The sequence below is a fragment of the Taudactylus pleione genome, unplaced genomic scaffold (genome assembly GCF_031769625.1).
Source record: "Taudactylus pleione unplaced genomic scaffold, aTauple2 ptg000414l, whole genome shotgun sequence".
NCBI classification, from domain to species: Eukaryota; Metazoa; Chordata; class Amphibia; order Anura; family Myobatrachidae; genus Taudactylus; species Taudactylus pleione.
In genome coordinates, this window is record NW_028284816.1 from 283,914 (window position 1) to 303,891 (window position 19,978).

Genomic DNA, 19,978 nt, shown 5'->3' on the forward strand with positions numbered 1-19,978 from the left:
GCCTCGGCTGTTTTGCCTTACTAGGTGTCCACGTGGTCTTCTGTCCATACCTTTTTAAGGTTCTAGGCATTGGTTTCCTTTGCCTCTCAGGATGCTTCCTTTTTGGCGACGGATTCTCCTCTCAGCACAGGAGCGTCCCCACCCTTGGTTGAACTGCTTTGGGACATCCCCAAGGTCAACCCTGTGGACCCCCTATGGACCCTGAAGTAGAAAACAAGAGATATGGTAAGAACTTACCTTTGTTATCTCTGTTTCTACGAAGTCCATAGGGTCCACAGGGCGCCCGCCCTGACGCACCTGGCTTCATATGGGCTGTGTTACTGGTCACCGGCTTCCCGTCTCCTTTTCTGTGAGTATGGTTCTAGAGTGTTCCAGTTTTCTCTCTCTTTTTCTCTCCTCCTCCGGCCTTTGGCTACTTACAATCTGAGGTGCCTCTGGCTGGGGGGCGGGGTTATAGGGAGAGTGGACCCAAGTGCATCCTGGGAGCTAAAAGCTTTAACTGCGTGGTGCCCGGATTTGGTTCCCAACCTATACCCCAAGGTCAACCCTGTGGACCCTATGGACTTCGTAGAAACAGAGATAACAAAGGTAAGTTCTTACCATATCTCTTGTTATATATATATATATATATCTGTGTTACTGCCTGCCTCTTGTGGATTAGGCAGAAAATTTCTACTTTTGTAGCAAAAAAAAAAAGTCATACCCTATAATCAACTGAATAAATGTTGCGTTGTACAAAAAGCCATCAATAACATTCACCTCAATAACATTCATCTCTCTCTCTCAAATAATTTTAACTCAACAACCACTTTGAAATTCTTATAGCTTTTATTTAGATGAGGGTTTGCAAAACATCTTATATTCTATCACAATATGTGAAAATTTATTTTCATACGGTTCCTATATAAAAAATATATACAAGATTTGGAACTTGTTTAATACACGGCACATCTTTCATGATATATTTAAGCACAATTTGACACAATTTTATTAAAATATTTTTTTATTAATATTATTTTTGTTTTAGCATATTAGCTGGATTTAAGATGGCCATACACTGAACGACAATTGTTCAGATCTGGCCAATGAAAAGACAGTTCTGAACGATTATCGTTCATTGTAGGGCCCTGTGCAATAATTGTTCACAGCCTATAAATGGCTTAAAAATAGTCTGGATCCTTCGTTTTGGTAATCAAACATGTCCAATCCACCTGGCCGTTCAGCCAATTCCAGGCAGTAAATATAGATTGCCTCAATACATCTTACATACGAATGGAAGCGCTCTGATTATCAGGCCATTGATCCTCCCCTTGTCCATATCGGCTGCGCTATAGTACTAAAGCATATGGGCAGTTTTACACCGTAAAATGCATTTAGACGTTTAGAGGATCTACATTGCAGTCATTTAATTTCCACCTAAAGTAGATTTATGGAGGCCCCTGGCCACTGATGGTGCGGAGAGCAGGTACAGATACATGGACCTTCTCGGCCACTATAAATGCAATCTTCTTCTCGTAGTATGCTGCCTCATTAATGAACACAGGATAAATTGGTTGTTCTCCACTGTAAGGAATTGTTTTACCATCCAAGCTCAGAAAGGCAGGTTCGCCGGGGTGGAGAGGAGAAAAATCCTGATCCTGAAGAGGGAAGAGACTTTAAACATTGTGCGGGTGTCAGATGTTGCTACAGTGATCATTTCCTAAGCAATAAGCACAATGATCAGGTTACAGATTAGAGATTAGCTGTACGTTTTTGGCCCTGATCTTCTGCCACGGACATCTGTGCCAAACTTCGCTGGCAGAACCAAGCCAAATCCGAACCACTCTATTCTAAATAGACTGTAGTCACATTTTGTGTTCTAACTTTTGTGGATTTGGCTCTTTTCTAAACCATGTTCCACTCCAACAGATGTGCACAGGTCATCTACAGGTCCATCAGACCCCAGACAATATTTTATGGTTGCTACATAGCTTGACTTACTATGAAACCTGCCATAAACACTTTTCACTTGAATTCTGGATAATGAAAGCAGGAAATACAAATGGATCTTGTGCACCCTTTATTATTACAATGTCCGTCTCACTTTTACAAAGCTGATACCTACCTGTAGGGAAGGATGTACAAACGCGGATATTTCTCCATCAGGTGACCGAGGAAAGTCTACATGTCCGATGCGCTGATAGACATCCACTTCAAAAGCCGGAATCTCCATTCCTGGGAAACATAGAAGGGAAAAGTGACAGCAGAAGATAACATGCAGGAACTTCTAGTCTGCTCTTTTTTTCCTGTTGTTGCCCAATCCTTAGAATGCGGTTAGAAAAATGCTGGAGAGGGTGTGCAGCTCTAAGTACACCCTACGTATCTGGTGGTCTGGTCCCAAATTATCAGGCTATTCGAGTGCTTTAAAGTGGTCAGTCTTACAGTTCAACCTCACACCCTTCCCTAAGGCCATTTACTTCCTGTAGCCCCACCTGGGTCTACAATCGCCAAACTACCTTCTGGTTTGCAGCAAATTGGAAATCCCAAGTGCGCCCTTTTCCTGTTGTACAAAAGAGCATATGTTATGTATACCATATGGAATGTAGGACCACTATCCTTAACAATTTGAAAAAATCCTGAGTACATAAAATCATCCAATTACTGTTGTGTCTTGAGCTGTGCCCTTGCACCCCATACCTCCCGCAAGCCCAATTCCCCCATCTCCACTGTTACTCTGACCCCCTTCTATGTCCTATCTGCACAATAATCCCACTCATTCTTTTGTCTCTTGGTAACTACCCTTTGGAAAAGTGTGTCTGTCTTTTCAACATTGCAATATAGGTTTGTACTTCTGTTTGTTTTGACATGTCTATATGTTATCATTGTATTTAGACTACTTTTTATTCTTTAATTTTCACTGTGTGATTGTACAACCTTGTACTAAATAAAGCTTATTTAAAAAAATAAAAGAATGCCAGTGGCACTGTATCATTGCTAATTGATATTAGTCCATGCAATATAAAAAATAAATCCACCTATCACAGATCTTTAGCAGCCGATTAAACAATTTATCTTGTTTCTTTTATGAGCGCGTCATTACTTTTATATAATATCATGTTTATATTTGCTCCTCTGTTCCTGCTCTCCTCTAAACTATAGAAGTTAAAATCTTTACTCCAGACAAGTCTTGTTATGTAATCCATACACCATTTTAGCATTCCTTCTCTGAATTTGTTTTAACACTGCCTGTGGTTTTGACAGTCAAGTATAATAAAAACGTAAATGATTCATGTAAAGGGTCACAGTATAAACTCCCTACAAAACCACACAGGAATCCGTTTTAAACATGTACAAATAATGGATCGTATGAGATTGTAGTCACATTATAATCAGCAGGCAACCACACTTTCCACCAATCACTACTGATATCTGTGGACCTCAATCATAGTATTATTGTAATGTGTAGCTGTTTTGTGTCAGTACCTAAAAAGACCTAGTTGGCCAATGAGACTGCAGCATGCGTGGACATGTGTATGATATGTCACATCCTAAGAGTACTTTAGCTGCATTTTATCAATACATTATCCGTACTTATGCACTGGGTACTTTCTTCTATTTAACAAGGTGTCTGAGATGCTAATGAACTGCATTAAGGGTGCCCATGTGGGAGGCTTCTTGTTATCCAGAAACCTCCCCACACTGGAATCACAGGTTGTGTTGTTTGGAAAGATCAAACAGCTTCTAGAGGGTATATTTACTAAAGTGTGGGTTTTTAGAAGTGGAGTTGTTGCCCATAGCAACCAATCAGATTATAGCTATTATCTTCTAGCAGCTACTAGATATGTAAAGTATAATCTGAATGGATGTTATGGGCAACATCCCCACTTCTACAAACCCGCACTTTAGTAAATATGCCCTCAGGAAACTTCTACATGTTGCCTAAAAAGCTGTAGGACCCATTTGTGGGAGAAATGGCTTGTTTTGATGAACTTTTGCTTCAACAAAATGGCTGCCATTATGGTTTCTTCACAATCTGTAATACTTAATTGAAAATCTAATAAAATAGATTGTGAAGAAACCATAATGGCTGCCATTATGGTTTCTTCACAATCTATTTTATTAGATTTTCAATTAAGTATTACAGAGTATACAATAGTGTATGATTGACACAACATCAAGAATCTTGAACATCCAAGGAGAAGGCATTAAATATATACCAAATTGAGCAGAAAAGACAAAGTTATAGCATCTCTGTAGCTCAAGTAATCATGAGATATCTATTAAGTGTCTAGATATAATAACAACATTTCAAACTGATACTATAATAAATGCTATGGAGTAAAAAAGGGGGTAGGGAAAACAGGGGGAGGATGGAGGGGGCCAGAAAGTCAATGCTAGTAAGATTATTGCAAGACAAATAACATTGTTTGACCATAGGTAAAAAATTTCTGCGTGAATAGACAATTAGGACTGCAGTTGGAGATTGCGAAAATGAAACCAGTCAGTGGTCTCGAACACTTTTAGAATAGATTCTTTCTTGTGAACATTGATCTAATTGATCTATAAAAAAAATTCCATTTATTATAAGATGTCGCTATACCATTCTCCACAACTGGAAAAGATGCTCGTCTGTCAAATACAAGGTTTGGAGAAGTTTCTGCTGGACTTTGAATAGAGAGGGAGATGAGCATTTAGTCCAGTGTATCAAAATAAGGGGTCTATATACTAAGCAGTGTTAGGAGACAGAGTGAAAAGTGATAAGAAAGTGATAAGGTGCCAGCCAATCAGCTCCCAACTGTCATCTCACAGGCTGTGTTTGAAAAATGACAGTTGGGAGCTGATTGGCTGGCACCTTATCACTTTTCACTCTGTCTCCTAACACTGCTTAGTAAATAGACCCCTAAATGTTTTTTCTGCCATAACAATCAGAGTAAGCAACGGTAAGTAACCTGATTGAGGGCCACTAACATTCCAGTTTCTAAAATTAGAACAGAGACATGCTAGGGGGTCAGGCTGGGTATGAAGAGAAAACAGTGTATTTCTATAGTTAATAACTTTATGCCAAATTTTTTATCTTTCTGCATGACTTCTTTGGGAGGGGGATATATAAGCTCTCTGTGTCACCCTAATGTGAACCTCTTGTAAATAGGCGCTTTGCCGAAATTTCAAGCTAGGCACAAAGTTACCAAAATGATCATCAATACTTGACAATTCTGGTATGTCTGCTTGCCAATTGTTGAATAATTGAGTCCAAGTTTTATCAGCCAGAAAATCAGCAAGATCAGGGTATAGAAATCTAGTTTGAAAGTGTTTGTGTTGAATAAATGATAATGTAGAACTAATAATATATTGTGGAACCAATTAGTTGTAGTTATTGCATTTTTCCACAAGTTTTAGGCCTAATGCCTCCTAGTTACTTGTAAACGCTCTGTATAATATAATCTCTGTACCAGTGATTGCCTTTCTCATTCCCGCCCCCCCCCTTCTATTATGTTTCCACCTCCCCCCTCCATTTTATATTGCTACTATATTTAGCTACTAAATACAGAAAAATATGTTTCTAATAATTCAAAAATGAAAGTGGATTGTTTCTCTTTTGCATAATGCATACAATATATATGTTTGTTTTACATTTTTCTAAATAAAGAGATTTAAAAAAAAAAAAAAGAATATGTTCTGAAATAATGGTAGGTATTAAAAATCCCTTCCTCTAACATTAGACCAGTGTAGGCGCTCCTCTGTAAAATCCAATCACTTATATATCTAAAAAAGATAGACAAGGAGTAAGCATGGAGATCAGGTACCCCTAACCCACCGCTAGCTCTGGTAGTTTTTAGCTATTTTACATTTCTTGCCCTGCCACAGAAAATGGGATATAATACAAAACAGATTGTTTATATCTGTAGTGTGGAAACGTAAGGGCATGGTTTCAATAATTGTTTTGGGATGTAGTGTATTGTCTTTAGATATGTTTTGGCTGTAGTGTTTCTGTGACTTTAGGAAAAAAGAAATTGCAGTAAAAGTGAGTTACAGTACAATTGCTGTTCAGCAGCTTCTCTGCTACTGGGAGGGATGTTTCTCTGCTACTGGGAGGGATGTTTCTCTGCTACTGAGAGTGATGTTTCTCTGCTACTGAGAGTGATGTCTCTCTGCTACTGGGAGGAATGTTTCTCTGCTACTGAGAGTGATGTCTCTCTGCTACTGGGAGGGATGTTTCTCTGCTACTGGGAGGTATGTTTCTCTGCTACTGAGAGTGATGTCTCTCTGCTACTGGGAGGGATGTTTCTCTGCTACTGGGAGGGATGTTTCTCTGCTACTGGGAGGGATGTTTCTCTGCTACTGGGAGGGATGTTTCTCTGCTACTGAGAGTGATGTCTCTCTGCTACTGGGAGGAATGTTTCTCTGCTACTGGGAGGGATGTTTCTCTGCTACTGGGAGGGATGTTTCTCTGCTACTGGGAGGGATGTTTCTCTGCTACTGGGAGGGATGTCTCTCTGCTACTGGGAGGAATGTCTCTCTGCTACTGGGAGGAATGTTTCTCTGCTACTGGGAGGGATGTTTCTCTGCTACTGGGAGGGATGTTTCTCTGCTACTGGGAGGGATGTTTCTCTGCTACTGGGAGGGATGTTTCTCTGCTACTGAGAGGGATGTCTCTCTGCTACTGGGAGGGATGTTTCTCTGCTACTGGGAGGGATGTTTCTCTGCTACTGGGAGGGATGTTTCTCTGCTACTGGGAGGGATGTTTCTCTGCTACTGGGAGGGATGTTTCTCTGCTACTGGGAGGGATGTTTCTCTGCTACTGGGAGGGATGTTTCTCTGCTACTGGGAGGGATGTTTCTCTGCTACTGAGAGTGATGTCTCTCTGCTACTGAGAGTGATGTCTCCCTGCTACGGAGAGTGATGTCTCCCTGCTACGGAGAGTGATGTCTCCCTGCTACGGAGAGTGATGTCTCTCTGCTACGGAGAGTGATGTCTCTCTGCTACGGAGAGTGATGTCTCTCTGCTACGGAGAGTGATGTCTCTCTGCTACGGAGAGTGATGTCTCTCTGCTACGGAGAGTGATGTCTCTCTGCTACGGAGAGTGATGTCTCTCTGCTACGGAGAGTGATGTCTCTCTGCTACGGAGAGTGATGTCTCTCTGCTACGGAGAGTGATGTCTCTCTGCTACGGAGAGTGATGTCTCTCTGCTACGGAGAGTGATGTCTCTCTGCTACGGAGAGTGATGTCTCTCTGCTACGGAGAGTGATGTCAAGCACTAGGGGAGTAACTGCTTGGTAAAATGGCTGAGATTAATGTATTTAAAAGGAGGCTAATATTTTTGTATGTACTTTTATAGCTTACTAAATGTCTCTTCTGTTTTTTTTTCTTACTTATAACTTAATTGTAAAGTGCAGTAAGTTTTTGTTTTCTTGCTATGATCAAGCAATGGAAGTCCTAGCAAAGGTCCCAAAACATGGAAGCCCTGGAGTTCGACTGGTTGGGGGGGAGGGAGGGGAGAGAGATGGAGAGAGATCCCTTTAAATAGCTTTTAGCTTCGACAAGCAAAGCATCCTGGCTGCTATACTATTGCCATAACTGGACTATTGAGTCAGGGACAAGGATTTAGTCAGTTATTTTTTTTTTTTTTTACATTTTATTTTTCCTGTTCAGATTATATGTAATGAAATATTCTCTAACAGAGTCTTTCTGATTTGTACCTTTATTCAATTGGTTGATGAAGTCCAGCGTTACTTGGACAAGTGTCCTCATATTCTGCAGCGTGTCAGCTCGGACAACCCCCTGCGCCTGAGGACCCAGCTCAAAACCTGCAGAGACAGATGCTAAATAGCATGACCTACATCATAAAACATATAACTACATACTGTACTTACTGACTTTTCATTTCTCCTCTCCGGTAGGAGCCTGTAGAGAAGGTGCAGATGACCACTCTGGGGACGGGCTCTTCCCATCACTAGGCCCGCCCGCCCCCATTGCTGCAAAATGCCCCGGATCTGCGGGGAGGGTGCAGGGCATAAATTACGCAAATCACGTCATATTTGCTCCCCTGCCCTCCCTCTCTACAGAGCCGCGATTCCCGGTATTCTTTCTCCATCCTGCCCACTTCACTAGGAGATGGAAACCTTGGGGATGCCCTGCCCTATTCCACTAGGCATCCTCCCCAATGAACAATTTTTTTCTGGCAGCATGAATATTGAACTGTTAGAGGTGCGCCTCTGCGGCCTCCTGCTGCTGGTGGCTCTCTGCAACCTTCCATCAGAATGAATCTCCATCCCTACATTGAGCTGTTTGATGCCGCCCTCGCTGTTTGGTCCCACATACTGTCTGCCATATATACGTCTCTTTCTTGTTATAACCTACATATAGGGTGACTGTTCTACAGTTTTTCAACTTGCTGTGTCTCCAATTTGTTTTTATTCATCCCACCCTTTATTTTTTCTGTATCCCGTATTCCATGTCTAAAATTTTCATTAAAACCTTTTTTTTTTTTTTTTTGGAACATCAAATTTTCAGATCTTAATGGAGATCCCCATATATTTGTGTTACTCATATTCTCAAATCAATCATTGATGCGGTTCTCAAAATTTGGCCAACCAGGTGAGTGAACGTTACTGGACAGTGATCCTGTTGCCCAGAGCTTGAGCGAGATGTCAGGATTGGCTTAGGTGAGGCCACCTCTATTCAATCCATCTATTCCAGACTGACAGCCACCATCATTGCTCTGAGCCGTCTACTACCAAAATGTGTGACGATCCCTTAATAGCATCACTGCCTGGGGATTATGTGACAAACACACAAATGATCACTGGGTGTTGCTTCCTGTGATCACTTTAAGGGGACTTTCTCCCAATTGAATATCAAAAACCTTGCGCCTGTAGGAAAACTCTGCTTTTGAAAATCTTGTGGGCAATTGAATATGCCCCTTTATGTGTGAGAGCCTGTGAGTGTCACTATTTTTTTTTTCTTTTTTTAAAAATGTTTTTATTTGGGTTTTCAAACATTTTAGTTATACATGCTAAAACAGTTTAGATTTGAATACAACAATGTAGTTGTTAGCAAAAAAATATAATCATATCGTATAAAATAGTTGAATTTTAATATAATAATTACAAAAAGTTCTCTTTGTAGACATAGATATTGTTCTTGTATAAAAAATGAATATAATTTAGTGTATTCTCATTTTAATTATTATTAAACAATATTTTCAATAAAAAGAAGAAAAAGAGAAGAAAGAAGAAGGAAGAATAGAAACAGAAAAGGAAAGAAAGGAAGAGGAAAAATCACCTGCAGCCCTACTTCCCCTATATATAATTAAATACTTTATATAAGTTGAACCGGAGGATCCGATGGTATATTCTAGTTTTATACCATAAGGTTGTTCGAAAACAACCATGAATTTGTTGTTTAATTGATATATTCAAAGTGTCAATAAAGGATTCCCAAATTTCAAAAAATCTTTCTACATGGTGTTCTTTGTGTAATGATGTTGGGCATGGCCGGCGGTTCAAATCTCGACAGCGGAAGCCCGACAGGGTTGAAGATCCTGAACGTCAAAAGGTAAATATTAACTAACCCTATTCTACCCCCTAACCCTCCTTTAGGGGTCCCTAAGTCTCCCGGTGGTGTACCTAACCCTAACCTCCCCCTGTGGGGTGCCTAACCCTAACCCCCCTTCCCTTAGCCTAAACCTAACCTCCCGAGAGGGTGGCTAACCCTAAGTCCCCCCTGGGGAGCCCCTAATCTCATCCTCCCCCCCGTGGCTGTCCGCGCCTGGCTTACCTTCGATTGGTAAGCCGGGTGTCGGGCTCCCGGCGTAGGTTTAATGACAGGCGTCAGGATTTCGCCGCCTGTCATTAGTACCTTGCTGGGATTAGAAAGTCGGGAAGCCGGCGGTCGGGATTTAGACCGTCGGCTTCCTGACTACTTCCCATGATGTTTCCATCCAATCCATTTTAAGGTGTGAAAAAGTTTGTACTTAAACATTTGTATGGACGGAGGGGAAGAATGTATCCATTGCTGGAGTATACATTTTCTCGCCACGGCAGAGAGTATCAAGAATCATTTTCGGCATCCTTGTGAAACTTTTGAATCTGTTGTTAAGATTCCAAAAATAGCCCATTCAGGAGTCAGTGGCAAAAAATGTATCAGTTCTGAAATCGCCAGTTGTTTTATTTGATACCAGAATTTTTTAATAAAAATACAGTCCTATAAACAATGATAGAGTGAGGCTTCAGAACTAGTGCATTTTGGGAAAGTTGAAGAAGAAGTAAGCCCAATTAGATGGCAGCGAGAAGGTGACATATAACCCCTATAAAACAATTTGAAGAACATTTCTTGTTATGTGATGGCTGATGGCCGTGAGAACTCTATTAGAATATAGATGTGCCTTTAGCATTGATGCTTCGCTGAGGTCTGGAAAGTATTTCTGCCAGTGAGTTATACCAGTTTCATAATAACCGCTGTAATAAGGGGTTTTCAATATTTTATAGAATAAGGAAATAGCTCCTCTAGAATTATCTGGGGACTGAAGAGCCATGTCCAACCGAGTCGTCCAGTCCATAGGAGAGAGAACATAAATAACTTTGGATAGATTTTTCCAGATATTCAGGGATCATATTTATATTTTATTTAATATATCATGGGAGCATGATATTGTGGAAAACCCATAAGCATAATACATAACTTTATGAAAAATAATATTCTGTACATACATATACTGGTGTTTGTACTCACAAATGCCATATTTGGAAACAGAGCATATATCATACAGTTCTGCTCCTGGCTCAGCATACACATATATACGTGGGTTATAATCCGGGAGCTGCTTCTAAAGATAAGGATGACATGAATGAAAGTAAACGTAGTGCCCTGCCCACACCAAAGGTACTTCTTTTCAAAAGGGGAAAAATTATTTCAAAATAAATTATTTAAAATAACCTAAAAAAAAAACGAACAAAAAATTGTACAGTTTACATGACCATTTAGTTTACTGCATGTTCTTAAAAATAATATACTTGCTGGTAATGGTGTCGTATAGGAAATGACACTGGGTCTGATACAGAGGAGAATGCTGCTGCGTCCGCTCTTACATCTGATGGCGAAGTTGTGGGAATGACAATATGCAAATGCTAGTTTCAGCCTCCCTCTTGTGTACTAGTGTGCGCCTTTATGTGCAAGCTCTTTCTGCGTCTCTGCGCGCTGTAACCCCACTGGTGATCTGGACACGCCCTATATCAGGTGCAGTTTCTCCGTCAGAACATGGCTTCTGTGGAAGAGGGTGTGCATCTGCGAGCGCAGTCATTTTCACTGACACGCCTATAAAACGCCCACTTGACAGAGTATGTTTTGCATTCACTTCAGGCCACCTTACTGTCACCGCCAAGGAAAGACCATCACTTTGCCGCTCCCTCTCTCATACTTAGCCGTGTGCAACAGGGCCTTGGTGCGTACACTCAGGGTAACGCATGCGCCGTCTGGGATTTCTGACTTTTTTGGGCATGTACTTTTTTTGTGCATTGCGTGCTGTGGGCCTGATTCAGTGTATGCGTACAACACAGATTGGGAAAGACCTGCGCAGGCGCAGGATCTGTACTGCACGTGTGCAGGTGTCCCTCTGCGAGACTGCTTGCAGTTCCCCGAAGCCGCAGCCTGATTGACACGCTGCAACCATTTGGGGTCGGGGAGTGGGTGTGGCCGGGAGTGCTGGGAGCTACGGCAGTTAGACGGGCAATCTGAGTAACCTGAGGATTACTCAGATTGCCGATGGTCTCACAAAAGATCTGATGCTGTGTCTTAGGATGCAGCACTCGGATCTGCAATGCAGTCAGGAGGTGTGTATTTACACCAGACGCACCCTGCTGCATTAATTAGCATATTAGTTGTACGGTATTACACAGCCACTTCCCTGCGGCTATGCAATACCGTACAACATTGAATAAGGTCCTGTTTGCGTGGGCCTATGAATCAGGACCTTTACTTCAGAATTTAGGTGTGGTTTTGTTTTTTAACCTGTGGCACTGAGGAAGGCTATAAAGAAGAATCTTGTTAAGAAACATTTTTCCTTGGTTTGTTTCCTCGGGCTGCTATTAATTATTTTTAATTCTGCAGAGCCATGAAAATGTAATAGCGACCACAGTCACATGGCAGATTAAGTAGTAAGCGTAGAGGCTTTGGAACAACCCTCTGAGCTCTAAATTCACTTTGACATTCTCCCTCCTCTGCCATCTCATGCTGAAAGACTGAGAGGTTGTGGGGTATATTTACTAAAGTGATTTAGTTTTTAGAAGTGGAGATGTTGCCCATAGCAACCAATCAGATTCTACTTAACATTTATCTAGCACCTTCTAGAAGATAATAGCTAGAATGTGATTGGTTGCTATGGGCAACATCTCCGCTTCTAAAAACCTGCACTTTAGTAAATTTACCCCTAAGTGTCTGGCTTACCTGTATGTGGTGGCAAACATGCATCTCCAGGTGCCTGTGGACCTCGCTGACAATCAGGCAGACCCCCATGTTAGACGTGGTGTTGTGCAAATCCAGTATCATATCAAATGCATCTGTGCTGCCTCTAAGGCCAAATACACGGTTGATCTCTCTGGCTCTTTTCACTTCATACGGCTCATCTTGTAACTCTGGGGAGCTAGAGAAGGGGTTTCTTGGTTATTATGTTTATGAGGCTTTCAAAAAAATCATAACCCCTATACCATTATCCAGCACCACTAAAGTGTGGAGTAATGATGGTCCGACATATCAGTCTTCTTTAATCATCATGTGTCTGCAACGTAAGTAGACAGGGGCTTCCTCCCTCACTTCTTTTCCCCAAAACAAAATGCAACATGATAGTAAATGTAACAACCTGGACTGACAAATGTCATGCTAGTACATTGTTCTGGAGCTGTTATATAATTGTGCACGGTTTCCATCTAGTGCACCAGCTTCTCCCCCCTCCCTTGTAGATAAGTCCTGGGTCTGCACCATACTGCTTCTTGCATGGAGGATAAACTTTTGAATTTCCCCCTGGATGGGGGAAGGGAGAAGGGGTGAGGGGGAGATGTACCGGCTGTAGCAACAGACACAGACCAGAGAAAGGCGGAGAGATGCTGGTTTTTCCTCTCACATCCTTATGTTGCTATGAAAACTGAAGTCTGAGAGCAAGAGGCAGAATGAACAGAAAGAATCGTCCAGCACTATGTATCAGTCCACAGAGGAGACAGATTTGTCCTCAACCAGCTTCCTTGAAGAGGAAGTCATGCATTACAAGCATGCTTTCCATAGGTCTACCTAGGCAGCAGCCATCCTCCTGGAATTACAATTATGAGGATCAAAGCACAAAGGATGCTACAAGTCACTCTGTGACAGACGGGCCTCATATTAAAGAAAAGCCCTATCATCATCTTACGTGAGACATCTATCTGGGTTGCCGATGCTCATATCCCTAGAGACCTGGTTGATGAAGTAATATGTCAACTCTTACTGCCCCCAGCCAGTACCAGCAGGTAGCTGTACTGCCTCATAGACCTCAATGTGTTTTCTGTCTGCTCTGTGCATTGTGACATCCTTTCCCCTTCTTCTTACTCCTCACATGACAAGCTGGAAGTTGCAAAACTGTGGCAGCCATATATGTTTAACCTCCAGAGAGGTATAGAAAAGGAGATAATTATCTGTATATGTAATGATCACATGCATGCTGTTATTTGCTATTTAAAGAAAAATAAAAAAAAATATACGTGGGTTTGCGGCTTTAGATCTGAGTTTGACAGCAAATACAGAACAGAAATGGCAACCTTAAACTAGAGGACATGCAATGATTGTTTAATAAAGAAATGATGTGTGTACCGGTAATGTACTCATTTCCTATAAAAACACAAAATAACGATAAAGGAGATACACCAATAGGCGCATAAATCAAGATCTGTACTGTACTTATAATAGAAAGCCAAGATACAAAACGTCCCTTAGATTGGGGGTATATCTTCATATGCGTCTTTTGTTCCTCCTTCGGAATTGTAGACGTCTCTCTCAGAAGCGTATAAATATTGGAAAAAGAGACATAGACAGCATCAATGTTATGTAATCTTTATGTGAAGTCTTGAGATGAGGTGAGTATCAAACTTAAAGTAGTGGGTGTCTTGATAAAGGCTCCCAAGAGAGCAGAAATGCGTCGACCCAAAGAAGTGTGCCATTTTTATTTCTGATCCAGAGGTATGTCAATTTAGATTTACATCTTTGCTGTTCTGATTTATAAAAACCAGATTTCTATTCAGTGAACGTCACGCTAATGATTTTTTGACTGCCTCTTAGGACTATATTTTTTATCTACATTCTTTTATCTACGTTTGTTTTCTTTTTAATCATGTTTTTTTATGTTATGTCATATTTGGAGTCTTCATATTTTTGAGATTCTCTATTATCTATGAATAAATCTTTTTGGAACCTAAGTGGACTATCAAAGCTTTTTTTCCCTGAGATTATATATATGAGTGGTGATGGTGTACAAGAAATAAAAGGACTAAAAGAAAACTTGATGTGAAAGATTAATCATTGAAAACTGTGAGTTTGGTACGCAATAATTTTTAGGAGTAAAGAAACCTTTGTATGATTTCTATCATTTACCTTTGAGTGAGTGAACGGTACGCAGTACCTCTTACTTTGGTATACACGTGGGGTGAAGGATTTCCCTGTCTAAAGAGAAACCTTTATAAGATTCATATAGTGTTCCTCTTGTGAGTAGGGTACGCTTCACCTACTGCACCCACTACTTTAAGTTTGATACTCACCTCATCTCAACACTTCACATAAAGATTACATAACATCGATGCTATCTATGTCTCTTTTTCCAATATATATATGCTCCTGAGAGGGATGTGTTCAATTTCGAAGGAGGAACGAAGGACGCATATGAGGATATACCCCCAATCTAAGGGACGTTTTGTATCTTGGCTTTCAATTATAAGTACAGTACAGATCTTGATTTCTGCGCCTATTGGTGTATCTCCTTTATCGTTATTTTGTGTTTTTCTATGTATATGGATTGGGTGATATCCATTTAGATTCAGGAGGTCCATGGGCTGCGGTGTGCATTCAATTTGAAAACAGTCACACCTTTATCCTCATTTCCTATAAAAAATCATTATTTGTAAATATTTGGTGCCTTGCAGTCTGGGAAATGGTTATTTAAAATGGAATCACAATATAAAAGAGAGGAATGACTTACCCCATAGTTTATGCTGAAATCACATACCAAAGAAAAACCTGAGTACTTACATATGAAGGTACGTATTCTTACATTGAAAAATATATGTTAACTGCAACAGTGTATTAATTTGCTGTTTAACATGTCAATATTAAAATGATGACACTCACTTTAGTGTTTGCATATTAAATGTTGACCATTTAACACTGTCGGCTATTTAACCATGTCGACCAAAATATATTTCTACACAACGATGGTTGACCTAATGACCATGTCAACCTTTTTACTGTCGACATTCAGAGTGTCGACCTTCTGGATGACCACCTTTTTATTGTCAACTGATCGGTTACCACTTGTGAGTCATATCCCGCAATACGGAGGAAGCTGTTCAGATGGTTCCCACAGTGAATTGAATTCGGCCCTTAAACTTTCAGTGCCTCCATATATAAATGCTCTTCCCACTTTGCAATGTCTATCAAACATAAACATCCAATTTATTTAAGAAGACCAAACACCCAGGAGGCGTATTCACCTAAGTCAGCTTTTACAATCCTCCATAGAAAACACAAAATAATGTTTGAGAGTTAATAAAATCAGTGATTATTTCACTATGTAACATATTGTTGAACAGGCCATACATTACATTTGCCGATAGACCGATAACGGTTAGGCTCATTTTTTGACTAGGACTTTTACCACTGGAACAATTAGTAACTATGTAAGTATATGATTGTAGGCACTAGTTATTCTATACCCAGACCCGGTCCATGCATGTTGTCAATTCATAGTGAAAGAGAAATAATTAACCCTTACAATCTGTGACAGGTATGTCTGTAACTATGCGAGCCTTTGTCCCAGTGTTTTATATTCCTGTCAGTGTGTGCTAAGGACCCCATTCAATGGTTTTCTCACATCTCCAATGTTGGTGCGCCTGCGCGTGTGCAGGACATGCTTTGCGCATGTACAGAACGGGTACTGCATGGGCGCACGCAGTGCCCCCTGAGCTCAGGCTGCGGCCGTTTGGTGGTGGAACCGTCCTCCTTTCTGTAAAACGAGGGCATGTCTCCCCGTTTTCTGGGTGTGCTGACGCCAGGATCTGAGTCTTCCGACGCAGACTTCCTGCCCTCATCTACTGAGCTGCGAGGGCCAATCTCAGGGTTACTCAGATGGTCGATGGTCTCGCAGCATTTTGCAGCTGGGGCGAGGCCATGATTAACCTATTGTATCCTCACCAGGATAGCCGTACAACTCCCCCTCCCCTGGTGCAGGCATAAGCCGGACCCATCAAAACACTCCTACCAGCGCTGGCCCCGTGATTGGCCGCACAGCAGCTCTGACTCGAGCCGGCTCAGAGCAGCAGTGACCGGCTTGCAGTTAGGCCCCACACAGCTTACACTATCCTATGCTGTCCGAGCAGGAGATCCGCGTCCTTCCTCCAAATTGGCTCCCTGACACTAGCTCCTCGGCGTTCTGTCTCTAACACTGCGCATGCGCTGGATTATAACCCTCTGTTGCGCGTGAGCAGGACAATTGTTTTGAAAAAAAAAATTTGTCTGCGTTATCTACATATGAAAAAAAAAGCGCTAAGAAGGACTTTCTTCATTAGCGCTCGCACCGGGCATAGGTTTTAATAAATACACAATAAAAATTGAAAAATATCGCAGTAAACCATAAAGAAATATACAAGTTGAACTCGTTAATAAATGGAGCCCCATATAAGAATGGGACTGTTATTGAGTCCACAGTTGTAAGGTCCAATAAAGATCTCTGATATCGTGGGCCAAATGGAATGGGGTGAGAGTTTAGAAAATGTGAGAGTTTAGCAGTAAAACGCTCACACTAATACGTTGGTCGAGTTGTATTTTTGTATTTGTATATACGTATTATTTTCACATCTTCATTTTTCACCTTACTATATGCAGTAGCTGCTTTTATCTATCTAACACCTTTTTACTCTTTCCTCATTAGAGTGATACCCTGGGGTGGCTCAGCTGGGCCTGTTTGGGGGTGTTCTGTGCTCTGGATTTCAACCCCAGTATGTTAGGGACCTACCCTCAGAGGTTACCTGGGCGCGGTGGGTAGACCCATAACCATGGCCATGATTATGCCAAAACCTCCTATTTATTGCAAAATTATATTGCAAAATGTATAATATTATATATAATTAGTAATGTTGGAGTTGTGCATTTGTAATTCTTCTTTTTGTGTTTGCTACAATAATCTCCACAGACAGCACCACCCATTATATATACAGTCAGGTCCATAAATATTGAGACATTGACAGAATTTTAAGATTTTGGCCTCTATTCACCACCACAATGGTTTTGAAATGACATATTTATAGAGACAGACATACTTGGCACACATTTATAGAGACAGACATACTTGGCACTCTTGTAGGGACAGACATACTTGGCACATGTTTATAGGGACAAACATACTTGGCACATATTTATAGGGACAGACATACTTGGCACACATTTATAGGGACAAACATACTTGGCACACATTTATAGGGACAAACATACTTGGCACATATTTATAGGGACAGACATACTTGGCACATATTTATAGGGACAAACATACTTGGCACTCTTGTAGGGACAGACATACTTGGCACATATTTATAGGGACAGACATACTTGGCACATATTTATAGGGACAGACATACCTGGCACATATTTATAGGGACAGACATACCTGGCACATATTTATAGGATATGTGGAAAAGGGCCCTAGACTGCACACCCTGAATATACAGTCAGGTCCATAAATATTGGGACATTGACAGAATTTTCAGATTTTGTACTCTATTCACCACCACAATGGTTTTGAAATTAAACAAACAAGATGTGCTTTAACTGCAGACTTTCAGATTTAATTTGAGGGTAATTAAATCCAAATCGGGTGAACGGTGTAGGAATTACAACAGTTTCTATATGTGCCTCCCACTTTTTAAGGGGCCAAATGTAATGGGACTATCAACTCAAAAGCTATTTCATGGACAGGTGTGGGCTATTCCCTCGTTATTTCATTATCAATTAAGCAGATAAAAGGTCTGGAATTGATTCTAGGTGGGACATGTGCATTTGGAATCAGTTGCTGTCAACTCTCAATACGAGATCCAGAGAGCTGTCACTATCAGCGAAGCAAGCCATCATTAGGCTGAAAAATCAAAACAAAACCCATCAGAGAGATAGCAAAAACATTAGGTGTGGCCAAATCAACTGTTTGGAACATTCTTAAAAAGAAAGAACGCACCGGAGAGCTCAGCAACACCAAAAGACCGGGAACACCACGGAAAACAACTGTGGTGGATGACAGAAGAATTATTTCCCTGGTGAAGAAAAACCCCTTCACAACAGTTGGCCAAATCAAGAACACTCTCCAGGAGATAGGTGTATATGTGTCAACAATCAAGAGAAGACTTCACAAGAGTGAATATAGAGGGTTCACCACAAGATGTAAACCATTGGCGAGCCTCAAAAACAGGAAGACCAGATTAGAGTTTGCCAAACAACATCTAAAAAAGCCATTACAGTTCTGGAACAACATCCTATTGACAGATGAGACAAAGATCAACTTGTACCAGAGTGATGGAAAGAGAAGAGAAGGAAAGGAACTGCTCATGATCCAAAACATACCACCTCATCAGTGAAGCATGGTTATGGTCGTGTCATGGCGTGGGCATGTATGGCTGCCAATGGAACTGGTTCCCTTGTAATTATTGATGATGTGACTGCTGACAAAAAGCAGCAAAATTCTGTCAATGTCCCAATATTTATGGACCTGACTGTATATTCAGGGTGTGCAGTCTAGGGCCCTTTTCCACATATCCTATAAATATGTGCCAGGTATGTCTGTCCCTACAAGAGTGCCAAGTATGTCTGTCCCTATAAATATGTGCCAAGTATGTCTGTCCCTATAAATATGTGCCAAGTATGTCTGTCCCTATAAATGTGTGCCAAGTATGTCTGTCCCTATAAATATGTGCCAAGTATGTCTGTCCCTACAAGAGTGCCAAGTATGTCTGTCCCTATAAATGTGTGCCAAGTATGTCTGTTCCTATAAATATGTGCCAGGTATGTCTGTCCGTACAAGAGTGCCAAGTATGTTTGTCCCTATAAATATGTGCCAAGTATGTCTGTCCCTATAAATATGTGCCAAGTATGTCTGTCCCTATAAATATGTGCCAAGTATGTCTGTCCCTATAAATGTGTGCCAAGTATGTCTGTTCCTATAAATATGTGCCAGGTATGTCTGTCCCTACAAGATTGCCAAGTATGTTTGTCCCTATAAATATGTGCCAAGTATGTCTGTCCCTATAAATATGTGCCAAGTATGTCTGTCCCTATAAATATGTGCCAAGTATGTCTGTCCCTACAAGAGTGCCAAGTATGTCTGTCCCTATAAATATGTGCCAAGTATGTCTGTCCCTACAAAAGTGCCAAGTATGTTTGTCCCTATAAATGTGTGCCAAGTGTGTCTGTCCCTATAAATATTTGCCAAGTATATCTGTCCCTACAAGAGTGTGCCAAGTATGTCTGTCCCTATAAATATGTGCCAAGTATGTCTGTCCCTACAAGAGTGCCAAGTATGTCTGTCCCTATAAATGTGTGCCAAGTATGTCTGTCCCTATAAATATGTGCCAAGTATGTCTGTCCCTATAAATGTGTGCCAAGTATGTCTGTCCCTATAAATATGTGCCAAGTATATATGTCCCTACAAGAGTGTGGCAAGTATGTCTGTCCCTATAAATATGTGCCAAGTATGTCTGTCCCTACAAGAGTGCCAAGTATGTCTGTCCCT

At 41.0% G+C, this 19,978-nt stretch overlaps 1 protein-coding gene across 4 annotated transcripts in view; it reads right to left on the reverse strand.

Annotated features, from left to right (window-relative positions):
• Nucleotides 1–809: 809 nt before the first annotated feature.
• The window catches only part of ACY3 (aminoacylase 3), a 62,515-nt gene continuing 43,346 nt past the window's right edge, over nt 810–19,978 (reverse strand). For all 4 annotated transcript variants that reach the window (XM_088447073.1, XM_088447072.1, XM_088447071.1 and 1 more), the window contains exons 3-7: nt 12,421–12,616; nt 10,711–10,804; nt 7,677–7,784; nt 2,105–2,214; nt 810–1,637 (exon numbers count right to left, since the gene is read on the reverse strand). In XM_088447073.1, the coding sequence (XP_088303199.1) occupies nt 1,428–1,637; nt 2,105–2,214; nt 7,677–7,784; nt 10,711–10,804; nt 12,421–12,616 (718 nt within the window). In that variant the 3' untranslated portion in view covers nt 810–1,427. The remainder of the gene's footprint in view (nt 1,638–2,104; nt 2,215–7,676; nt 7,785–10,710; nt 10,805–12,420; nt 12,617–19,978) is intronic.